General features: G+C 39.5%; 1 protein-coding gene across 1 annotated transcript; it reads left to right on the top strand.

The window, feature by feature from the left end:
- Positions 1–12,456: 12,456 nt before the first annotated feature.
- Positions 12,457–22,306, top strand: LOC131321696 (ABC transporter B family member 21-like). Its single transcript, XM_058352588.1, has 14 exons — positions 12,457–12,651; positions 15,653–15,679; positions 16,060–16,481; positions 16,695–16,749; positions 16,905–17,080; positions 17,166–17,387; positions 17,512–17,750; positions 17,926–18,451; positions 19,106–19,379; positions 19,500–20,383; positions 20,600–20,866; positions 20,937–21,200; positions 21,323–21,616; positions 21,726–22,306. Exons 3-14 carry the CDS (start codon positions 16,134–16,136, stop codon positions 22,080–22,082), a joined length of 3,906 nt encoding a protein of 1,301 aa, XP_058208571.1. The 5' UTR covers positions 12,457–12,651; positions 15,653–15,679; positions 16,060–16,133; the 3' UTR covers positions 22,083–22,306.
- The last annotated feature ends 2,296 nt before the right edge of the window (positions 22,307–24,602 follow it).

Raw genomic sequence — 24,602 nt, 5'->3', positions numbered from 1 at the left:
TAAAGATTTGCATAGTATAGTGAGGAAGTCCGAGTCGATCCACAGAGAGCTCGAATATAGCTTATTCGGATTGTAGATGTAAGGGTTTGTGGTGTTTAGGCGGCCAACTTTTGGTTTTCCTTTGAAAGGTGGAGAAACACTCTTATGGAAAAGACTAGAAATGAGTTTTAACTAAGAATTAAAGGCGACCAAGGCAATGGAGTTACTAACGCCCGTAACTTAAGCCATCTAACAATTCTCAACGAAAACAAGGTTGAATCGCACGGCATAGGTTATCAACCGGAAGATTTAGCTATGAAAATGGTTAGGCTTGATATAGAGTTTGAACAACAAGCTTAACACAAGGCGTGACATCGCTCCCGAAACCATGTGAGCAAGCACATGATCACCGGAGATTAACAACGCCAAGACTTGCATTCAAACTAAATATCAAGGTCAAGAACTAGAAGCATGGTTTGGAAAGCGAGCACGTTCTTCGGTTCTTTTGGCAAACACGAGGCGAGACATAGCTCACAGAACCATATGAGCAAGCATATGATCACCAGAGGTTAACATCGACAAGTTTTGTTACATAAAAGGCGAACCACACACATTTAAAAACTGTCACGTACTCGATTTTAAACATAATTATAAGTGATTTACATAATAAAAATACTCACAAATATCCGTACGGTACCCAAAAGATCACTGTGTTCTCATTCCCTTAATTACGCTTCCAAGTCCATAAGGTTCCAAAATATTACAACATTGGCTCGACGGCCCCAAATTATCATAAGTAGCGAAGTTCAAAAGAGAATTAGTGGTTACACTATTCCGAGTCAAAAGAATTACAATTTAAATTACAAATACATCTTTCAAAATAAGTTTACAAAGATGAATAAGTAACTCCTTCGGTTAGCTTTCAAAAATAATGTCCATACTCCAAGCACGCCAAGCAATGCAAGCTATGGTCCCGGGTTAGCACCTGAAAATAATATAAGGCTTGAGCTACACTAGCCCAGTAGAAAAGTCTACGCAAACTCTATATGCAAATGAGCGAGACAAATGAACGAATGATAAAAGATCACAAGACAACGGAGGAAGCACAATTTTCATGAACAAGTGTCCCAAAATCTCCAATTTTTCTTTTATTCAACCCATAAATCACACCCGTTCAATTCATGTCTCAACATGTCGTGTCGTTTGGGTGTCTGAGCCGAAGCTCCTGCCAAGCTAATTTTGGGACCCTGATATCCCCTGCCAAGCACCCACCTTGAAGGTTAGGCCTTGAGTAATTATTTTAAGCATTAGCTCCTGCCAGGCTAATTATGGGACCCTGATATCCCCTGCCAGGCACCCACCCGTCGATGGGCCCTGAATGTTTGCGCGTCATTTGCAAGTTCAAGTGTATCGTTCGTAAAACATTGTGCAATTCGAAGCTCATCCTTAACATTTAAAAAAAAGAATTTACATTTTCGGACAAATCCAAGTTGGATGTCTCAATGATCATGGTACCATGCATGAGTGCCCATGCCATCATCATATATAATAAACCAATCATTGAATCCCCTGGAAAGGCCTTTAGGCTTGGAAAAGAAAAAAAGTAGAACGGTACAGGAGGATTTTGCTTTTCATCGGTGGTCTACCGGTAGGGAACATGGAGCTACCGGTAGGAATTGTAAACTGTGGGTACAAAGTTTCAGCTGGTAAGAGTTCTACCGGTAGAAAGAAAAATACTACCGGTAGGTGGGAAAAAAATTAATAATCCTACCGGTAGGGAATAAGTCCTACCGGTACAAATTCAAAACAGTGAGCACATATTTTTACGGTAACAAAGTTCTACCGGTAGAGGAAAATATCCTACCGGTAAGAATACGGAATTTGACGATTTTTCATCAGATGACAGATTTTGATCCAGACCAAACAACAACCAACACAAGCTCAAACAAAGCATGGAAATACTCAAACAAGACATAGGAGAACCCAAATAACATATAAAGAGAGGTAGAATTTCCTACCTCAAGTATCCAAACCGAAATCAAGAAGATTGAGCAAGCCCTAACTTCTGGAATCCCAAACCAAGCAAAAACACACCAAACCGGACTCTATTTAGCGCAATACGAGCCCAAATACGCAAATTTATGATGGAGTTGAGAGTGATTGTTGTGGGTTTTGAGTGATTGGGTGAGTTTTTGAGAGACTTGGAGGAAAAATGGAGAGAGAGCCGAGAGATGAAAATGGAAAAAGAAGAAAAATATTTTCCTGGTATACACGACACACACACATGAACAAATCACTCAAACACCCATGGCTTTCAACTTCTCACACTTTGACCCCCAACTTTAATATTCTCAATAATCCAACACTTATTCATTTATAAATTATTAAAACATATAACGGAAATTTACGGGTCTCTACAAAAACCAAACCTGAAGTTTTAAGTTGAGAAGAGAAAAATTAACCTAAATCAAAAGGTGTTATTCCCCCATGGCCAAGCCTTATCAACTACTCACACATAGCTAAAAGACTAGACAACATGCTAAAGGAAGAAAACATGATTAATCGATAGAAATGAAAATAAACTTGATTTATGCAAAGATCCAAAACGTAGCTACAACATTAATAAACTGAAAATTAACATAAGACAAATACTTACTTGAGTTCTAAGGAAATTACAATAGGAAAAGCATGAGCAGTAATGGAGGTCTCTCCTAGAGAGAGGACTAAAGCTAGAACATAAAGTAGATCATGAACTAAAGTAAGAGAGAAGGGTATTTATACAACTCAACTTCTCTCCCAACAAATATCCTATAAACATACCAAAAGTAGCAACTATTCCATAAATGAAAGGTCCAAAAAGCAGCAAATATCTAGCCGAAAGCTCGTGGTATCGATACGGATTAAGCAAAGTATCAATACCACGCTGCTAAGTTGAAAAGGGCATTTCCTCGTAGTGATCCCGTATCGATACGGGTTAAGGTCGTATCGATACAACAAAACCTGCCTTCCCACGAAGCTAATGCGTATCGATACAGAATAAGGTTGTATCGATATGGGGAGGTTATCTCCAGTCTTTAGGCCAGCCTTCAAAACTTGGCACCCGACGGGCAAAATATCGATACCACGCTGCTAAGTTGAAAAGGGCATTTCCCCGTAGTGATCCCGTATCGATACGGGTTAAGGCCGTATCGATACAACAAAACCTGCCTTCCCACGAAGCTAATGCGTATCGATACAGAATAAGACTGTATCGATACGGGGAGGTTATCTCCAGTCTTCAGGGCAGCCTTCAAAACTTGGCACCCGACGGCTCCCAGCAGCTTCCACAGCTTTACAACACCTTATTTTCATTCTCTAAACTTAAGTAAAGACTACATTTTAAACCTTTCTTTTACCTTTAATTTACTTTAATTTATTTAATGAAAATAAGAAAGTACCCCCCATTTGAAAACAATGGCATTACCAGAATTTCAAAGTTCCAATTAAATCAAAATGTCAACCCGCCACTTTTAGTGTAAAATGGAAAACTGCACATTTTTCTCAATAAAAAATGGCTCAAAACATGACCTTGCTCTTCAAATAAAATCTTGCAACTTTGTAGTTACTCTTATAAAAATTCAAGGATCAATTATCGCCATTTTTAATCTCGAAAATCGTTACTTTTTCAGAAAGTCATTTTTTCCATACTTAGACAGATTTTAAGGGGCCGACAGGGTCTTCGGGTACTTGGAAGCACTTGGGCCATCCATGGCGTTGAAATGCGCCTTATTTGTACGTTTTTCCTGAAAACACTAAAAACACACCTTACGTGTAATATCGCTATAAAAGCTACATAAACGTAAGATAAAATAACATAAAATGGGACTAGTTGCACCAGATATCTATAATATTGGGTGCTCATCACCAACTCGCAACACTTAAAACATCTGAACCTTGGAGCCGCCCGTAGCACGATTGGCTGGTGGTGCAACCGGTGGTGGAAAAACAGCTGGCTTGATAGGAGTAGGGGTTGTGTTCCTACCAGCACCACCCCAAGTAGTCACAGGCTTATGGCTAGCCCATTTTTCCAATTGTATTACCCGTTGATAGGCGTCCGATACGGAATACAAATCTAGCATATTCAAAGCATATTGGAAAGACTGATGCAAACCCCCAACATACCTTAATATCAATTGCTCATCTGTCTCGGCTATATCGTTTCAAGCCACCAACTGATAGAACTCCGTGGTGTAGTCATCCACACAGCATGTATTTTGCTGGAGATTCTGGAGGCGTTGATACATCGTACGACTGTAGTTGTGTGGGAGGAAAGCCACCCGCAACTTCTTTTTCATCTTTTCCCATGAGGTAATCTTCTCTTTTCCCTGTCTCGATCGGGTCAGCTTTAATTGCTGCCACCAAGCCGCAGTCCTACCCTGAAACCTTGTGGCAACCAATGGAACCCACCTGTTCTCTGGAACCTCTTTGAAATCCATGGTTTCCTCAATAGCAGCAATCCAATCCAAGAAATCCTCCAGCGTCAAACCCCCGTGGAACTCAGGAAGTTCGACCTTTAGACTTGCCTCCTAGCGGCGAGAATCATGACGTTCAGCCACAATCTCCTGGCCCCTTGGTCGGTAGTGACTAGTTCGACCACCATCGGCAAAAGGGTTAACATCAAACTCATCATCCGAAATCTCGTCCTCCTCCTGAGGATGGTGGTTCACATGACAATGGCAAGGGGGATTACCGACGGCCATGGCAGCGATCTGTTTAGCCAGCACCCCTAGCGCCTCCTCCACTCGTTGTTCAAGGTGTTGAAATCTCTTCTCTATTCGTGCTTCTCGCGCAACTTCATCACGCTCATAAACGTCGTTTACATGAGCCGTACGACCACCACGCAATCCTCGACCTCCAGCACGTCCTCCGGCCATAGTCAGAATTAAGAGTTGGCTCTGATACCAACTGATGCAGGGAAGCAAATAAGAAGGCTGATGATCGAAGTGACAAGGACAATCACAAACGCAATAGTTTAGAGAAACTCTCTCTCTGACTCTTTTCTTTATCAAAATAATCAATTGTTCAGCCCAAAGGCATAAAACCGAATATAAAGGTAGCAAACCTAACCCTAGAAAACATAAAGAACAATACCGAAATGATTAAAGACTCATAAAATAGAGGAAAAAACAAGACTTCAGAAAAAAGAATGGGCTGGAACGGAAATTCCTGCGAAAAGTTATAAGAGCGCAAAGAATGGCCCAAAACGGAACGAAGGCCCATTGTGAGGCCTAAATGGCCTCAGAAGGCTAAAATACTGGGGTTCTTACCGGCCGGCCCTATTTTGTACTTGCCGACCTGTCCAGCCCCGCGCGCGTCTTACCATACCCGTCCAGACCCTGTTTTAAGTGATCTGCCCAGACTACCCCTGCTCATCCTCACTCCTCTTCACCCCCCGCGGCCCAGCACAACAACCGCTCTTTCTCGGGGACTCTCGCTGGACTGAAGACTAACAGAATGACGCGTCGTCGCTGGAGCAGGACCGTCGAGTCTTCCAGCTACGCACCGCCGCTGTACATGGCTGTCCCCCTCCCTCTGTCATTGCTCGATCTCAACCTCGCCTATCTCGGCGGCAGCGGTTGCTGTGGAGGTGTCGGACGACTAGGGCCGACGAAGGAGAAGAGGTGCTTATCGTCGCCGGAGAGATGGTCGATGTTGGTGGCAAAGCTGAGGAGGCAGACGGCGACTTTGATTTTGAGGAAGACGACGGCGGCGGCAAAGCTGATTTGAGCAGAATAATTGGGTTTGCTTCTGATTTGAGCCGAAGCTGATTTGTGTATTTTTTTTATTTTATTGTTCAATCATTTCTTTGCATCTGAAAAAATCTGGTTTGATTCGTGATCAAATTGCAACGGGATCATGGAATCTCAGGTCTGCTGTTCTAGAGTTTTAGATCTAATGTTCAAATTTGTGAGTGGAAGGTCGGCCAGATGGCCGAGCTGCATTATTTTGATGGGAAAAAAGAATTCACACTTTTTTTTTTTTGGCGTGATTTCTTGGATTTTTGGCGGTATGAATTCACACCAAAAATTCACCAAGATTTCACAGGAGGTGTGAATTCTACACAAGGGTGTGAATATGAAAAGAGTTGTGAATTTTGAAAAGATGTGTGAATTCTGGATGGTGTGAATTTTGTAAAGGGGTGTGAATTCTGCGAAGGAGTGTGGACTCTAAAAGGAGGCATAAATTATGTAAATTCGTGTTTTCTGTCAGTTTTTTTTTCCTTTTTTGAGCGTTTAACTGGACTCGTGAGGTTTTTGCATTTAATTTTTAGAAATTAAATTGCTTTCTGTGTTATGGTTTCCGTGATTATTTTATCTTTTTATTTGGTATCGTTCCACCTTGCAACAGTGAGGGTAATTTTGGGGGGTGAATTGTGCTGATTTGGTTTTGAGAATGTGAATTGGGTAGGTGTTGTGTTAATTTTGTAAAGTGATGTGAATTCTAAAGGTTGAATAGTGTAGATAGGGTGTGAGCTCTGCAAAGTTGTGTGAATAGAGCAGACATTGTATGAATTCTGTGGGCGTGAATTCTTTATAGATATGAACTCTGCAAAATGGTGTAAATTCACACCTCAAAAAATTCACACCCTAATATTTGTGGTCCAAGTATTGTTTTCCTATGTGTGAATTTTGGAGGTGAGAATAATGCAAATGGGTGTGAATTTTACAAAAGGTGTGTACTATGGTTGAATTCACACCCCCAAATTTACACTTTCAAGAATTCATACACCTCTTTTGGGCTAAATTTTTGAGGGTGTGAATTCTTGGATGTGTGAATTCTGTAAAAGGGTGTGAATTCTTGGGAGTGTGAATTATGGGAGGTGTGAATTCTTGGGGGGTGTGAATTTCTGGGGGTGTGAATTCTTAGGGGGTGTGAATTCTTGGGAGTGTGAATTCTGAGAGATGAATTCTTGGGGTATGAAAAGTAATAGGGGCAAAATAGTAAAAACATATTAAAAAATGATCTAGATGAGATAGCACTTTAAAAAAGGGTTTGCATGGAATCCCATATAAAATTTGGGGCCGGCCAAGAATTTCCCGAAAATACTCGCGGCACATAGCCAAAGGCAATGTGTTCTGACCGTTGGGCTGTTTCGGATTGAACCTAGGTGGGCCCGGTGCCTAAATCCACGGTTAATTATATTACGAAAATGCGGCTGAGTAGAAATCATGTAGAAATTTGGCGCATGTATACATAGAGGCTTAACCATACTCCTGGAGAAGAGCATGACTAACATCAACATGGAATCTGACTCCCTCCTTGCTGTGAAGCTGATCAACGAGGGAAACCCAGGTAGACATCCACAGAGTGGCATGATTAATGACGCTCACGCCATTCTGAGGAGAACTAATTCAATGCTAGCCCATATCTATCGAGAGGCAAATTAATGTGCCGACTATTTGGCAAGGCTAGCTAGGAGCTGAACAAAATAAAGACTTAGTGGTACGTTTCTGCGGATAAACCACTCTCAATTAGGGAATTCATGATTAGGAATAGCCTTAATCTAAGACAGATCATTGATTAGGTAGAACTTTATTTGTTTGGAACTGTAATATCCTATGCTCAAGGACGGAACTAGGATTTTATCCTAGCAGTGGCGAAATGTATACTAAAAAAATTTTAAAAAATGTATTTCAATATTAATAGTCATCAGCTCCAGAAAAAATTAAAAGAACATAACAAAAACTAAACTAAATGATGTTTGTCATTTACACATGGAGTACAAAAGAAGACTAATTTTAATTTTGGGCATCGATAATGGCGTAATAATTAAATTTCTTTAATTTTTTTAGGTTAAGTTGTTTTAGTGTTAGAGTGTGGAATATTTTTTTCTTAATTACACATCATCATTTATATTATTTCACTTTGGCCCATTGAATTTATTTTTGGAATACTTTTTTGGATCTCCTTTCATGAAAAAAAAATATAAGATTTATGAGTAGTATATAATAAAAAATAAGGAAAAAAACCTAGCAGTGATGAGACTACATAAGTTGGGGATAAAAAAAATTGTCACATATAATAATTGTATTTTTTAAAATTCTTGTCATGGCAGTCGCCGCCATTAGACCTCCGTTGTTCCATCCTTGGTTAGCATGTCAGCGGGCGCAAGTCATTATAGGTCATACATTATAATGATGCAATATTATAGTGTATGGCCATTTATTATAAATTCTCTCACCAAAAGTGCAATCAAAAACTCTTAACCAAAACTCTCTCTTAAATCAAGTCTCGCAAAATACTAATTTCCACACAAAAAAAAAAAAACATTTACTGGCTTCTCCAATCCAAATGGACGAATCTTCAATCAATCAAACAAACAAACAAACAAATTAATGAAGTGCGGAGTCTTCCAATATTGGATTTGAGCAAAAAAAATCCACACACAATCCTTCTCAAATACGAGAATGACTATGTGTGGGGATAAGCTCATTCAATGTGCATTTGAGACATTTCGTTTGTTTATTTTAGCAGACTTTCAGTGAAGACTCCTGCAGTCAGCTTCAATAACAACGTATGAGACCCTTGTTTGCCACCAGCTAATAAAGTGGGGACCTATTAATTCAGTGGGAAATGAATTTCATTCAGTCCTTTTTGATTCCCTCGTTCAACAATAAGTTGATAATATTCTCTCATTAGACACCAAACCATCATTCTCAATTAAATGAAACCAAAAGGAGAGACCAAGACTATTTGAATAGTACACATACGTACTTGTCAGCAAGATAATTCCCAGGTCAAGAAATCCTCCCATAGTAACTTCTGATCTGGTTCTTAATTCTCGATCATATGAATGTTATAGTTGGAATGGTCTCAAAAGACAATTTAAGGAATCTATCTCCAACTAATTAATTAAAAGTGGCACGAGACACTGAGATATACGTGATTATAAAAAGTAAGGAATACAGCTGTCTCCAAATAATGTTTTTTAATGAACCTGGCTATATTTGAATCAGATTGATCACTCTTAATCTTGGTTAGCTCATTAGTTTTGGTTGCATAGTCATAGTCGTAGATTTGATTGGGTTCAAGCAAAAGTAAACTAAATTAAGAATACAAGAATATCCACGTGGTTGTGTTCCCGAAGCACTGGAAAATCTTTATGTGTATATATATATATATATCCTCGTACTCATTAATTTCCTTATGCAGGCTTGAAGACTCATCTTTCTGCATGAGTCGATATCCAACCTAATAGAACGACTAATTTGGAGATAGATCTCATCCACTGTTTATTAGTGGGGATTCAATTAAAGTCGAGATAAAGTTCGTAAAGACTGATCCTCAATACAAAAATGCATTGCACTATTAATAGTTATTGGCTCCAAAAAAAATAAAATAACATAACAAAAACTAAACTAAATGATGTTTGTCATTTACACATGGAGTATGAAAAATGACTAATTTTAATTTTGGGCATTGATAATGGCATAATAATTAAATTTCCTTAATTTTTTAGGTTCAATTGTTTTAGGGTTAGAGTGTGGAATTTTTTTTCTTAATTACACATCATCATTTATATTATTTCACTTTGGCCCATTGAATTTAGTTTTGGAATACTTTTTTGAGTCTCCTTTCTTGAAAAAAAAAATATAAGATTTATGACCAGAATGTAATAAAAAAAATAAGGAAAAAAACCTAGCAGTGGCGAGACTATATAAGTTGGGGATAAAAAAAATTGTCACATATAATAATTGCATTTTCTAAAATTCTTGACATGGCTGCCGCCACCACTAAACCCCCTCTGGTTCCATCCTTGCCTATGCTCGCACTTATGTTGTGCAAACTGTCTTCTGGTTAAGTTTTACAGTACAATATTTCGAAGTCCCCAAAAAAAGAAAAAGAAAAAGCCATTCCGTGCCGCAAGTGCAAGATATCTTTATTTGCATACATATATATTGGTAAATTGGAGTCTCTTCAATTATATTACAGGCGTACAGCTATATAAGAAAAAAAGCGAATACTGATATGAAATAGTATATGCTCGACGTCCATAAAAAGAGAGAATATGCTCGGTTTGTGTCACAAGTTGAAGAGTCATTTGGAGCAAAGGTACTCCATGAGATTCTTTTAAATTTTGAATTTTTCTTCCTTTTTAATTTGACCTCCCGAGGGCCCATTTCATGAAAGAGAGAAATTTCTGACCAATCTCTAAGATAGTCTTTATTGAGTTGGCAATTTGAAGAGTTATTTTAAGGAGAGAAAAATATTAAAGCAAATATAGCATTAAAGGAAAAATTGCGACGTTGTGGGCACATATATTCGGACACAGATGTGGTTACTGGTTGGAGCCGTTCAATGAACATTTGATCTCACAGGATGCATATGGAGCTATGGGCTTCAAATCCACACAATCCTGAAGAATGCCCTCAATTTCCGTTTTCAATTCTCACTCGCTCAAAATCCCTACTCTCGCTAGTTTCAGTAGTTTTTTTATTTTTTTATTTTTATAAATGTTTTGTAAAGATGCTTTCATGCTCGTACTTCCATTGATGCATGCACACGCAAATTATATGATCACTTGGTTCCAAGGGTGGAGCTATGTTGGGGGCGGGGAGGCCCAGCTCCCCAAGCGTCTGAGTTTTAGAATTTTTATTTTGTATATACCTGATTTTGAATATTATTGATAATGATTCGTGTATAAATACTTATAATCTTAATAATTTTGGTTCGATTTGATAAGAAATCAATTATTTTACATTCTCATTTTTCAATTTATTTAATAAATAATAAAAAATACGCACGTGACAGTTGAATTAGCCTAAAGAATCATTTTAATGTACAAATGTAATGAATTGAAAAGCAAAACCTTATGATAGAATAAGTATATGTTTTGATAAAAAATACTCCTATAGAGAGCACCACTTTGGTGTCTCCCTTTTTTGTCATGTTTTTTCTTTTCCCAAAATACCCACTTACAAAAAAAACACACAAAACAAAACAGTTAATTGTAGGGATATATTTGACATTTTAACACAAAAAAAACTCCCCAAAGCGGTTACGACCCCACTACATGTCCTCCTCCTACACAAACTGCACACCTTTCTCTCTTCTTTCTCCCAGTTGCCGTTCTGTTCTTTCTCTGCTACCACGTACCCAGAAGTTTCCCACTCCCGTCACTTTCAACCTGTAATTTCTGTGAATTCTTCTTAATAAAGGCCTTTCATTTTTAACTTTTCGTTCTTTTACTCAGGTACACTTCTCCCACTTTTTCTTAATTCTTTTACTTCACAAATTTTGTACTATTGGCTTTCGTTCCTTTGCAGTGAATTACCGATTTCCAGATCATTCAATGACGACGGCATCATCAGCCATGTTAATTGTGAGAGTCATTTAAGCTAATTGTTATGTAATTAATTTTAGTACTTTCGTGCACTTCTAAATTCCAGATTTGTGGGATATCACAGTGCACTTTGTGATTTAGTCGTTTTTTATTCATGTGTATTCCCCCTTTCCCCCTTTTCATTGCTCTGTTTGTACTTTCCATATATTTGTGCGGAAAAAGAAGAAGAGAGATTAGTTAACAAGTTAGTGAATTGCAAACATCGTATGTACTCCGGAGTGATAAAAATTGATTATTGTATTTGTTACAGATTTTTAAAAAAGATGAGACTAAGAACCCAAGACGGAAGTTTTCATAGTAGTCATCAAAATTGGTGAAGATAGCCTGACTACTCGGTTGATTCAGAGGTTTTATTTTTCTACTTGCACATGCTTATCCTGTTAATTTGCTATATGCATGTTAACTTCATATGGGTTTGTGCAAATTGGGTTCCGTTTATGGGTACCTAATTCTCCTTATTTTACTTTCTACATATTTTCATTTTTTTTTTTTTTGGAAAGATGCACAAGTACTGGATTGGGAAGGATATATATATAAAAAAAAAAAAAAAAAACAACTAGAGGCCGGGACACACGTGATGTGTGTGCAAGTCGAATTTCCACAACATTTGTCAAAATTTAATTAAACAATAAGTGGGAAGCATTTTTACAAAATGTTGTGAAAATCCGACTTGCACACGCATCGCGTGTGCCCCGGCCTCTAGTGTCTTTTAAGCCCCCCCCTCCCCCCCGAATTCAAAATCCTGGCTCTGCCACTTCTTGGTTCATACACATGTTACAGCTCTCCGTACATTTGTATAATTTGAATCTGTGTCCGAACATCTCTCTGTTCCAATAGTACTCCAAACAAAAGAGCATTTTAGTCCACGTCCACGTGGTTGACCCTCTAGAAGCTAAAAAATCAGAGGCATAGATAGTTAGCTCATGATGCAACCTCCCAAGATGAACTTTCAATTCAAAGGTCTTTCAAACCCACAAGAAGAAAAGAGTAAGTACTATATACCAGCGCATGTACATGTCCATAACTACTGCATATAGTATCCTCAACAAAATGTTGGTACCTATAAATACAACCCACCACCACCCAATCTACTTGGAGAGGAGTTCCATTCAATTGTACACTTTGCTGTGAGGTACACGAACAGCAGCAGCAGCAGCTTTATAAAGGAAAATCCCCAGGTTTTCCTCCACACCAGGTTTCCTCGATCCCAAAATATATTTCTGATACCATTCCACGGTTAGAATTCAACATCTATCTATTCTAATATATAAAGGGAGAGCACCACTTTGGTGTCTTCTTTTTTTGTCATGCTTTTTCATTTCCAAAATTGTACATCCAATTGAATTCATTGAAGACTTAATTATAAGGGCATAATAGACAAAACCAACACCAATAACCACCAAACCCAATAACTACCCACTCCACGTCAGTTTCCCTCCCACTTTCTCTCATTGTTTTACCACTGAGGCAAGAAGATGGTGAAGTGGGGTGTGTGTGAAGCTTTCGGTGTCAACATTTTGGCCGAGAAAAAAGGAGAGGATTCCGTGAGGAAGTGCAAGAAGGGTAAGAAACCATCGATTTCATGTTTACGTTTTTCTGGGTTCTTTTTGTTTCTTTTGTATATGCATAGATATCCACACTGCAGATCTAATCGTACGCCTGCCTAAAGATACTTACCCAATCTTCAGTTAACGTACACCCACCCACTCCTACTGAACTTCAATCTGGTTTACGGTACATACCTTTCTTCTCCTCTCAGAACTCATATCTGTATGTATATCTATTGCCTCTGCATGATCACGTGGTTTGGTACATAGCATCACTTTTTGTGTTCACAAGGGGGGCTGGACTGGAGGAGGAGTAAAATGGCGTGGTCAAAGAATAACTTTGAGTAATTTATCAAAGTAATTTATTAGGGCTTCGTTGGGTTTTTTATTTTGTGGTGTGGATGCTGATTTTTTTCGAAAATGATATAAGAACCGGAGGGAAATCGTACCAACGGCTGCCGGCGGGCCGTTTCCGGCCATCGGACGGTCGATCCGAGCCGTCCAAAAATTCTTTAAAAAATACCAATGGGGCCCCTTGCGGAAATCAACAGCATCTGAGGTGTGTAGGGTGTTTGATCCGAGCACCCATTTTCACGTCGGCAGCCGTCGGTACGATTTCCCTCCCCCAGTCGGTACATATAACACAACTCGATTTTTTTACCCTCACTAATGGTGGGATTTGCTCATTGAGTGTCGATTTGCAGGACGTGATTATCTATTCTAATAAATAACTTGATTATTGATCCGTGAATAACAATGAAGAGAGAATAACAGTGATTGTGTTATTTTTAATTATTTTTTTGTTTGGCGATTAGAATTGAAAGTGAATTCGTCTTCTACTCAGGTATCACATGCGAAGCGTGTGTAAGTCCAAATTTAAGGCAATTTTTATCACATTTTTTTGTCATAATCCGATTTGTACATGCATTGCGTGTGCTCCGTCCTCTAATTTTAATTTATACTAGAGGCTGGGGCACACGCGATGCGTGTGCAAGTCGGATTTTTGCAATATTTGTGAAAATTTGATCAAACAAAAAGTAGGAAGCATTTTTACAAAATGGTGGAAAAATCCGACTTGCACACGCATCGCGTGTGCCCCAACCTCTAGTTAATATTAAGGGTGGGATTCCACTAAGTTAAAAGGGACTGAAATCCATGTTTTCACGAATTTATTGGCAAGTCATTCTCCTAACTTACATCAGCTAAAATATCATTTAACGAAAACAGCTTCACTATTACCATGTCTCCCTAGTAATAATAAACTTTCTTTCTTTTGTCTATTTCACTTTATTTTCCGCGACTTCTGCGTACTCTTTCTTTTTATCGGCAACTTCCGACAATTAAAAATAGGAGGGAGTAGTGTGTGGCCCGTCTCTTCTGGCTTGAGTCCTTCCTCCGCTAGTTCAGTGGCTTCCTAGGTTTCTCCCCGCAGCCTGCACAGTGAGCGCACGACTAAGACCTGACCGGGGGTTGCCCGGCAAGGCCCTCCAGCGAGAGGATAAGTATGTGTAGGAAGAAAGGGAAGAGACTAGGGTTTTGAGTGGGTATTCGCGTATATCAGTGCGTATCTTTCCAAAGGCGTTATCCTTTGGAATTTATAGAGCTCCCTGACTTGCTCTCCAAGCACAGGCACGTGCCTTGCGCGGACCAGGCGATGTCACCGTGACGTCACCGAACAGATCTGGTAACCGCTTTTTGGGGGTGAGCTGGCATAATTCATGTGCGCTCATGATTATCCCAGGGCGTAACCGTCTCTGCACGTGGGTGGGCACGTGGCCGCGCAGGTGGCCGAGCCCAGAAGAACTTGTCGGTTGCCTAGCTTGAAGGGAAGCCGAGCCCAAAGGGGATTCGGGCTAGGCGACATAGTCCGCGGGGTCGCCCCCCAAATGGTGGCCGAGCTTGGCGTAGATCCACTCCGTTGCTGGACGCAAGGCAAAAAGCAGAGCCGACGGCTGGTATGCCTCGGCTCAGGCCGAGCCTAGATTGAGTGGGTTAACTGCTACTGCGGCGGCTGGCGGTGATAGAGGAGTAGAGGTGGTCCATGGTGAAATAACAATTGAGCTTGGCCCGCTACAAGTAGTATTCCTTAATGTTTAAATTTACAAGAGGATGACAGCACTACATGGCTACATCTTACTCTACCTAGAAAAGTTTTATGCAAACCCAAGAATCACAAATTTGGTAGTTTCTCCAAGAAGAGAGGCAATTTCTCACCTCCTGGAGAATGCCTGAACCACCTCATTGCACCTTTCCCCTCTTTGTTTAAAGATCCTTGAGTTCCTTTCCCCTCATTGCCCCGCGGGTCTGGAATTCTTATTGTCATGCCCAAGGGAGGTTGCCACTGCCAATCGCCCCCTCCTTTTCTTTTTTCATCTTAGAATTAAAAAGAAAAATAGAAAAAAATTAGTAACTTTCCCTTTGCATTCATATTCTACCCAAACCTGAATATCTGACAATCTCTCTTGGGTATACCAAGCAAAACTACCTTTTTGGCATGTAGTGTTCCAAATGGCTGCAACAAAATTACACAAAAAAGTAAATGGTCATGTGTCTCAGGGGGACCTGAACACAAGACACAGCTAGTATCAGTACCGACACCCGTTTTGCGAACCTATCTCTAGTAGCTAGTCATCCATAAAAAACCAGCCATCCAATGAACGACCTTTTGGGAATGTGATGAGAGCATCAGACTAAATGGTCATCCATGTTCCCCAATGCAATGGAAGAAAATGAAATAATTTAGAAGTGATCATCAGCCTCCTTATATAAGGTTAATCTACTTCGTTCTCCTCCACTGGAAAAAAAATCTTTATAAATTTGTTTGTTTTGATAGGTATGATGTAAGTATTCATTGTTCCAAAAATACTGATAAAATCTTGGACGTTCATGTCTCTCTTTTTATTTTAGTTTTTCGCATGCTGTTATTTTGGCTACAATGGGTCTCAAACAGTCCCACACCAGATACAAAGCTGGTGGCTCAAACAGATTATATTGTGTGTAATCACCACATTGACTGCTATGGATCCAAGATCCAAAGCAACCAAATACTAAGTTGCTTCTGAATTTTGCTGTCGTTAGTATTGTTATCGTTGTCCAACATACCTGCTGTTATTGTTATTAATAGAGGCCCACTGGTTTAGCTATTTTCAGCTAGTCTAAGTTTGGAAATCTTGTAACACATCAACCTTGAAGAGGAGAAGGATAACAAGCTTGAAGTCGGTAATATGGGGCAGGAGAAGGGGTTGGATGGTGATGGATATATGCAGGAGTTCAACGCATCGGAAAGAGTTGAACTTGGTAGAGAGGTAGTGGGGACAAGCTCCGCCACAAATGGGGGCCAGCTTGACACGGAACAGAAGAAGACTAAGAAAGAGGACAGCGCAAAAACAGTTCCATTTTACAAGTTGTTATCATTCGCGGACTCTGTAGATGTTGTCTTGATGACAGTTGGTACAATCGGCGCTGTTGGCAATGGTATATCCATGCTTCTTATGACTGTACTTTTCGGCGATCTAATTAATTCTTTTGGACAAACCCAGAACAACAAAGAGGTGGTTCAAGAAGTATCTAAGGTAAAGCAATCGCTGAATGGGCATTTTCTTACTCAAAAATTCCTCCATTTGCATCACTGTGAAATATATGTAGTCAAAATCATAGTTTTGTTGTGCTGAATACTTTTTGATGGTACTTAATTACTGATATTTTGGAAATATCCTCGATCTTTGCTTGTGAAATGTATAAAAACAAAATATTATCACTAATTATTTGCTTGATTTTATTTGAAGGTATCATTGAACTTCGTCTATTTGGCTTTGGGGGCTGGTGTTGCAGCATTACTCCGTAAGTGCATCCATCATACGCACACACCAACACACAAACACACACACACAATGGAAAATAAGTAAATGTCGAGCAAAGAAAAACTTTCTAGGTATTGTTATCGATGTCTTGAATGACAAGAGGCTTTTCCTCTTTTTTTCTTTTTGGTTTATTAGAGGTTTCTTGCTGGATGGTTACGGGAGAGCGACAAGCTGCAAGAATAAGGAGTCTTTATTTGAAAACTATAATGAGACAAGAAATAGCTTTCTTTGACAAAGAAATGAATACGGGAGAAGTTGTGGGTCGGATGTCAGGTGACACTGTTTTTATTCAAGATGCTCTGGGTGAGAAGGTAACCACTTCACCATTCCTTACAAACACATAAAAGCCATAGTTTCTTCCTATATCAAATGTCTATGTATTGTGTTTCAATGCAGGTAGGAAAATTTATACAGCTAGTCTCTACATTCTTGGGAGGCTTTGTGATAGCATTCATCAAGGGTTGGCTCCTTACACTTGTCTTGTTATCCTCCATTCCTCTACTTGTAATAGCTGGTGGAGCCACTTCTATCTTCATATCCAAAATGGCATCCAGTGGGCAAAATGCTTATGCTAAAGCAGCTATTGTGGTTGAACAAACTATTGGCTCAATTCGAACGGTTAGTAATTGATCGAAAACTCAATTCAATGACTTTGAATTTGTTAAAGCTTGAAATGTTTTTAATTATTTTCACTGCTTTACCTTTCTACTGACTTTTGTTCATCTTTTCGTTTACTATGTAGGTTGCATCATTTACTGGGGAGAAGCAAGCCGTAATTAAGTACAACAAATCTCTTGTGGATGCTTACAAGTCAGGTATTCATGAAGGCTTAGCTGCTGGATTGGGTTTCGGAGCAGTTATGTTTGTCTCAAACTGCATTTACTCTTTAGCTATATGGTTTGGTGCAAAGATGATATTAGACAGAGGATATACCGGAGGTGACGTGCTCAATGTGATTGTTGCTGTGCTGATTGGTTCCATGTGAGTATCACTTCTGAATCTTTTTGTCCATTTGTTTCTAAAACCATCTCCTCGTATCAAAAAAGTTAATTCTGTTAGACCCCTAAATTGACAAGCATCACAAGTTATTCATCTCTACAATTGATTTCTTTCTCCAAATTTAATTATGGGGTTTGTTGTACTATGGCTATTTCAGGTCTCTTGGGCAAGCATCTCCGTGCATGACTGCATTTGCCGCAGGTCAAGCTGCAGCATTCAAGATGTTTGAGACAATAAATAGGAAGCCCGAAATAGATGCATATGACATAAAAGGCAAGAAATTGGATGATATTCGTGGTGATATAGAGTTGAGGGATGTTTATTTTAGTTATCCAACCAGACCAGATGAGCAAATACTCAGTGGATTTTCGCTTTCCATTCCAAGTGGCATGACAGCAGCTATGGTCGGACAAAGTGGTAGTGGAAAATCAACAGTTATCAGTCTGATACAAAGATTTTATGATCCACAATCTGGTGTTGTCTTCATAGATGGTATTAATCTCAAAGAGTTGCAGCTCAAGTGGGTTAGGGAGAAAATAGGTCTAGTTAGCCAAGAGCCTGTATTGTTTACGTGCAGCATCAAGGACAATATTGCATATGGGAAGGACGGGGCGACCGTAGAAGAAATTAAAGCAGCAGCTGAGCTAGCTAATGCTGCTAAATTCATTGATAAACTACCTCAGGTTCTAACCTTTTGTCCTTTGGGGTTAACTACATGTACGATATGAAGTTTCTATATGGTATCAAAGCAGGGCCCGTTCCACCCCACATTTTATAAAAATTCACAATCCACACCCCGCGATGACAGACCTCAAACGCGGCTGCACGATGATAGGATCCAAAAGTGGCCACACGTGACAGACCTCAAACGCGGCTGCACGTGAGGGGGATGTTAAGGAAATAGAATCTCACGTTGCTTGAAAGTGGAATGGGTGATCACTTAATAACATCTAGAACCTCTCCACTCATTGCCAATTGGTTTTGAGATGGATATAAAGTTTCTACATGGTATCAGAGCGGGGCCTGTTCCACTCCACATTTTAAAAATTAACAATCCACACCCCACGATGACAGACCAGCAAAAAGGCTGCACGATGATAGGACCCAAAAGTGGCCACACGTGACAGACCTCAAAAGCGGCTGCACGTGAGGGGGATGTTAAGATATAAAGTCCCACATTGCTTGAGAGCGGAATGGGTGATCACTTAATAACATTTGGGACCTCTCCACGCATTGTCAATTGGTTTTGAGATGGACTTAAAGTTTCTACAGATTTCACAATCAAGCACGATTAAATACTTCGTTTTATCTCATCACACTTTGAATTTTGGATTTAGGGACTGGACACCATGGTGGGTGAGCATGGAACCCAATTATCTGGCGGGCAGAAGCAGAGAGTTGCCATAGCCAGGGCAATTCTAAAAGATCCACGTATTCTACTCTTAGATGAAGCTACAAGTGCGCTGGATGCTGAATCAGAGAGGATTGTACAAGAGGCATTGGACAGGATAATGGTAAATAGAACAACTGTCATTGTTGCCCATCGTCTGAGCACAATAAGGAATGCCGACATGATTGCAGTGATTCACCAAGGAAAGATAGTTGAAAAAGGTATCATTATCTAGGTATCTAAAGTCACATGCTAATCAGTAATAAAAACAACATTAATGTATGAGTGCATAAAAATGTAAATATTGATTCTATTTTTCGTTGTATGTGTTTATCAATCAGGCTCGCACTCAGTACTTCTTGAGGATCCTAAAGGCGCATATTCTCAACTTATACGATTGCAAGAAGTGAGCAAAGATTCCGAACAGGCTGCAGTGGACCAACACAAATCAGATTCTATATCGGAAATAGGTAGACAGTCAAGTCAACGAATGTCGTTCCTTCGTTCCATTAGTCATGAATCCTCTGGGCCAGGAAATAGCAGCCGCCACCTCAAAGTATCATTTGGTTTACCTACGGGACTCAATGTTCCTGAAACTACATTGCCAGATGCAGAAGAGAGTAGCGTTCAAGTTTCTGAAGAGCCTCCAAATGTCCCACTGCGTCGGCTTGCTCATCTTAACAAGCCAGAGGTTCCAATACTCATAGCAGGAGCTATCGCTGCAGTCATTAATGGCTCAATACTTCCAATTTTTGGTCTCCTTATTTCAGATGTGATTAAGACATTCTATAAACCACCCCATCAACTAAAGAAAGATTCAAATTTTTGGGCCCTCATGTTTGTCGTCCTTGGAGTAGCATCATTATTAGCATATCCAGCACGTTCATACTTATTTTCTTTGGCTGGTTGTAAGCTGATAAAAAGGCTCCGATCAATGTGTTTTGAGAAAGTGATTCAGATGGAGATTAGTTGGTTTGATAAGCCCGAGAACTCAAGTGGAGCGATCGGTGCTAGGCTCTCTGCGGATGCAGCATCTGTTCGGGCTTTAGTGGGAGATGCTCTTGCTCAGCTTGTTCAAGACTCTGCTTCAGCAATTGCTGGATTGGTCATTGCTTTCACAGCATGTTGGCAGCTGGCATTTATTGTCCTTGCTTTGATACCTCTCATAGGAGTGAGTGGTTATGTTCAATTGAAGTTCATGCAAGGGTTCAGTGCAGATGCAAAGGTATGCTTTTTACCGCTTATTTTCTTCCTCCTATATAACAACTCCACTAGCATACGTTCCATAGCCAACAATATAATTCTTCATGTTTTTTCTGACTCGAAAATCAGAAGGTTAACAGTTAACACCATAATATGTTATATACCATTCAGGACTACCAAAAGTTTGTTGCTGCTTGTTTCCTATATTTCATTAAGATTTCAACTAAAATTGGTGCAGATGATGTATGAAGAAGCAAGCAAAGTTGCAAATGATGCTGTTGGAAGCATAAGAACGGTTGCTTCTTTCTGTGCTGAAGAAAAAGTCATGCAACTATACAAAAAGAAATGTGAAGGACCTATGAAGACAGGCAAAAGGCAGGGAGTAGTCAGTGGGATAGGCTTTGGGGTATCTATTGCCTTGCTATTTTTGGTCTATGCAACTAGCTTCTATGCTGGAGCAAAGCTGGTTGAGGCAGGGAAAACAACTTTTGCAGATGTTTTTCGTGTGAGCATCTAAAGGCTAAACAACATTTTTTTTTCACTTGAACTATTCTAATTGTGATGTGCCCTCGCAGGTTTTCTTTGCTCTAACCATGGCAGCCATGGGAATTTCTCAATCAAGTGGCTTTGCCCCCGATGCTACTAAAGCTAAGGGTGCTGCAGCTTCCATATTCGCCATTCTTGACAGGAAGTCAAAGATAGACCCCAGCGACGAGTCAGGGATAACTCTAGAGAGTGTCAAGGGAGAAATAGAGCTTCGTAATATAAGCTTTAGGTACCCATCTAGGCCAGATGTTCAAATCTTTCGTGACCTCAGTTTGAACATTCACAGCTGCAAGGTAGAATTATTTCTTTATTATTTTATTTTTTGTTCACACTAATTCCTCTTTAGAATGGAACATATACTTGTCACCAAACACTTTCACCTTAAATTTACGTTGTCAATATCCTATGCTTTCAGACGGTAGCTCTAGTTGGAGAAAGTGGAAGTGGAAAATCAACTGTGATAGCACTACTGCAAAGATTTTATGATCCTGAGTCAGGTCATATTACGCTTGATGGCATTGACATTCAGAAGCTGCAATTGAAGTGGTTGAGGCAGCAGATGGGTTTGGTTAGCCAAGAGCCCATCCTGTTTAATGAAACAATACGTGCTAACATTGCCTATGGCAAGGAAGGAAATGCAACAGAGGCAGAAATTCTAGCTGCATCAGAGTTGGCAAATGCCCACAACTTCATTAGCGGATTACAACAGGTGAGAAACACTTTCATCATCTATCATAGTCATACTAATTTATTGGTATGGTGATTTAGTTGCAACAAATCACGCATAAATTTATTAACTTTTTCGATAAAAATGACAGGGGTATAACACGATAGTAGGGGAGCGAGGAGTGCAATTGTCTGGGGGGCAGAAGCAACGGGTTGCCATAGCGCGTGCCATGGTGAAAAGTCCAAGAATACTCCTACTAGATGAGGCTACGAGTGCGTTGGATGCAGAGTCGGAGAGAGTAGTTCAAGATGCACTAGACCAAGTGATGGTGAACCGGACCACAGTGGTGGTAGCACATAGACTATCCACAATCAGAAATGCCGACGTGATCGCGGTGGTGAAGAATGGTGTCATAGTGGAGAAGGGAAGGCATGACACTCTTATTAATATTAAAGATGGTGTCTATGCTTCCTTGGTAGCACTTCATATGAGCGCTTCATCATCCTAAATTAACCTCGTTCATTTCTTTCCTTTTGGGCAACATAATGGGTTTTTGCTTTTGGGGATTTTGCTTTCGTTATGGGACTAATAATTAAATTCCCGTTCTGTGTTTTTTTTCAATCAGAAGTATGTTGTTTCAGATAAAAGATGTTGAAAAGAGCTAGCGTATCCTCTCTAATTGGGTGAATATAGAATGAGAGCCGAAGAAAGTCGGACATATTTTCTGTGAAACAATGCTAACATTTTTTGAATACGATATGAATAGATGCAGACACAGATATGTTCGATATGTCTAATGCACGCTAAGTCCTAAACCCTATGTGAAGGGCTCACGTGTATCGAACGGTTGTGGACACATCTGTGTCCGGATTGTGATTGAAATGTCTATGCGGTGACTGAGCATTAGCTGTCAAGGCGGCCTTTGAATTCTACAAATGAATGAAAATTCTCTTATCTATTTAGCTTTAAGAGAACATAAGAATCAACCCTTTCATGTAAACATCCGAGAATGGTATTCAAGGCATGTAGCATTGGAGCACACTAATCAACAGCTTTGATGCTTTTAGATTGTCTTATGCTGCATTATTCCTAGTAATTTGGTTCAGTGCTCATTTCTTAACTTTGAGTGAGATTGAACCCTAGTGTTCAATTTTAGGGATGAGGTGGAATCAAAGGATGATAATTTTGTTTTTACTGTCGATTGTGGAGTTGATTTTTTAGGACAAATGTTTTGAAAGAGGGTCGGAGTCAGGATTTGAAGTGGTCGTGAACACCTATAATTAGCTGGTGGGGGAGATGTAACAACACGGTCCGATCTTTGTGCATAAATGGTATGTTTAAAATTTGATACTATATGACAGTACTAATAGTAACAATACTACTAATCCTACAAGTTCTACAGTGGCCACTAAAGATAAACTGGTTTTTAAAAAAGTTTTGAAAGAAGGAAATATGAACCGGTTTTTTAAAAAGTGGCTACTAAAGATAAATTAAGGGATAAGAAAAATGAAGTTGTTTAGGCACATTTGAAGGCAGGAGGGACCTTATATCCTCATAAACAATGTTACGAAGCAAACTGAGTGAGAGAGGGATATCAAGTTTGATGCCCAAAATGTTTGTTTTTGATGGCATAGCAATGCTAAATAGCTGCCTCGAGGTAAACGAGGCCTTCAATCAGGCTACAGCATGGAGCTTTGGTGGAGTGCCAATACTCCTATTGAGCAACCAACCTCAACAACTTCATTTTTAATGGTGCATTAATGCCATTGGAAAGTCACCCCGGGGGAATTGTGCAATGAGCCCAACTATGAGTACACCATTTGGTGGAAGGAGAGAGCTCAAGAAATCAGTGGAAGTAGAGAGAATTGTAAAATCGTTGGTGGAATTCGTGGTAGGAGAGAAACCTCAACACATCGGTGGAAGGAGAGAGAGTTGTCAAATCAGTAAAAACGAGTTACAATACGTTGAAAGGCTAGTGGTTGGTTTGAATTGACTATCAAGCATATCTTATTCTGATGGTAGAGACAAACATAAAAAATAATAATTCCATTGATCCCAAAGCCCGAATTCTCTTTCCATTGATTTTTAATTAAAAAGAAAGTAAAATCTCACCATTGAACTAAACCGCTCATCGGAATCAGTGTTGTCAATTTCATACCGTAGCATCTATAAAATACCCGCGTAGCTCGGTGATCTGTACCGGCCAAAATACCGACCTACTCTCGGCCCGTACAAAAATACTAGTGTTCTTTCTGCATTTGATAACAAAAGGTTTAAATTTTAATATAATTAACCAGAAATTAGAGTCCATATTTTGTTAATCATTAGAACTATGTTGAGATAGTTCAATTAAAGTGCTAGAATTTTATTTACTCCTATACTTCAAGTATTTCTATTATACACAAGCAGTGAGCTTTCTAACAAGGACCTTAAAATGAGGACCTAAGTTAAGGACCTCATAGTTTGGAGCCTTTTAGATCATATTTTGATGATCCAAACCGTTCAATTTATTTAAAACATGTTTTTAAGAGTACCCATGAGAAATTGGCTCAAATTATAACCGGAAATTGCTTGATCCAAACATTTTTTACAAAGAAGAGGTCCTGTCAAGCTTTATGAAAAACTGTTTGGATCAAGCACTTTCTGGTCATATTTTGAGCTGATTTCTCGCCAATAGCCATAAAATCATATTCTGAACATATTAAACGATTCAGATCATCAAAATTCGATCGCAAAATGAGAGGTCATTAACTTAGCAAGTTGAGTGATCCCTTAGTGGAAGGGGACTGGCAGCCGTTACATTTTAGATGAAGGGTATTAAGAGCATGTACACAAGATTAGCAATATGTTACTTTATAGCTATTTTACCTAATTTGGACACCAAAACCATCTTGCATCAGCCTAGGTAAACTAGTACTAGCTATTTTCCCTTTACAAAAAATGCTCTCTACAAGTACCAAGCAATGTTCAAGAGCTATTCACTAAAAAGTTATTTTCTCTCTCTCCTCCCTACCACCCTTTCATTCTC

This window comes from Rhododendron vialii, chromosome 4a (assembly GCF_030253575.1).
Source record: "Rhododendron vialii isolate Sample 1 chromosome 4a, ASM3025357v1".
Taxonomy (NCBI): Eukaryota; Viridiplantae; Streptophyta; class Magnoliopsida; order Ericales; family Ericaceae; genus Rhododendron; species Rhododendron vialii.
The sequence above is the reverse complement of the archived record's forward strand: the minus strand, read 5'-3'. Positions and strand labels throughout refer to the sequence as shown.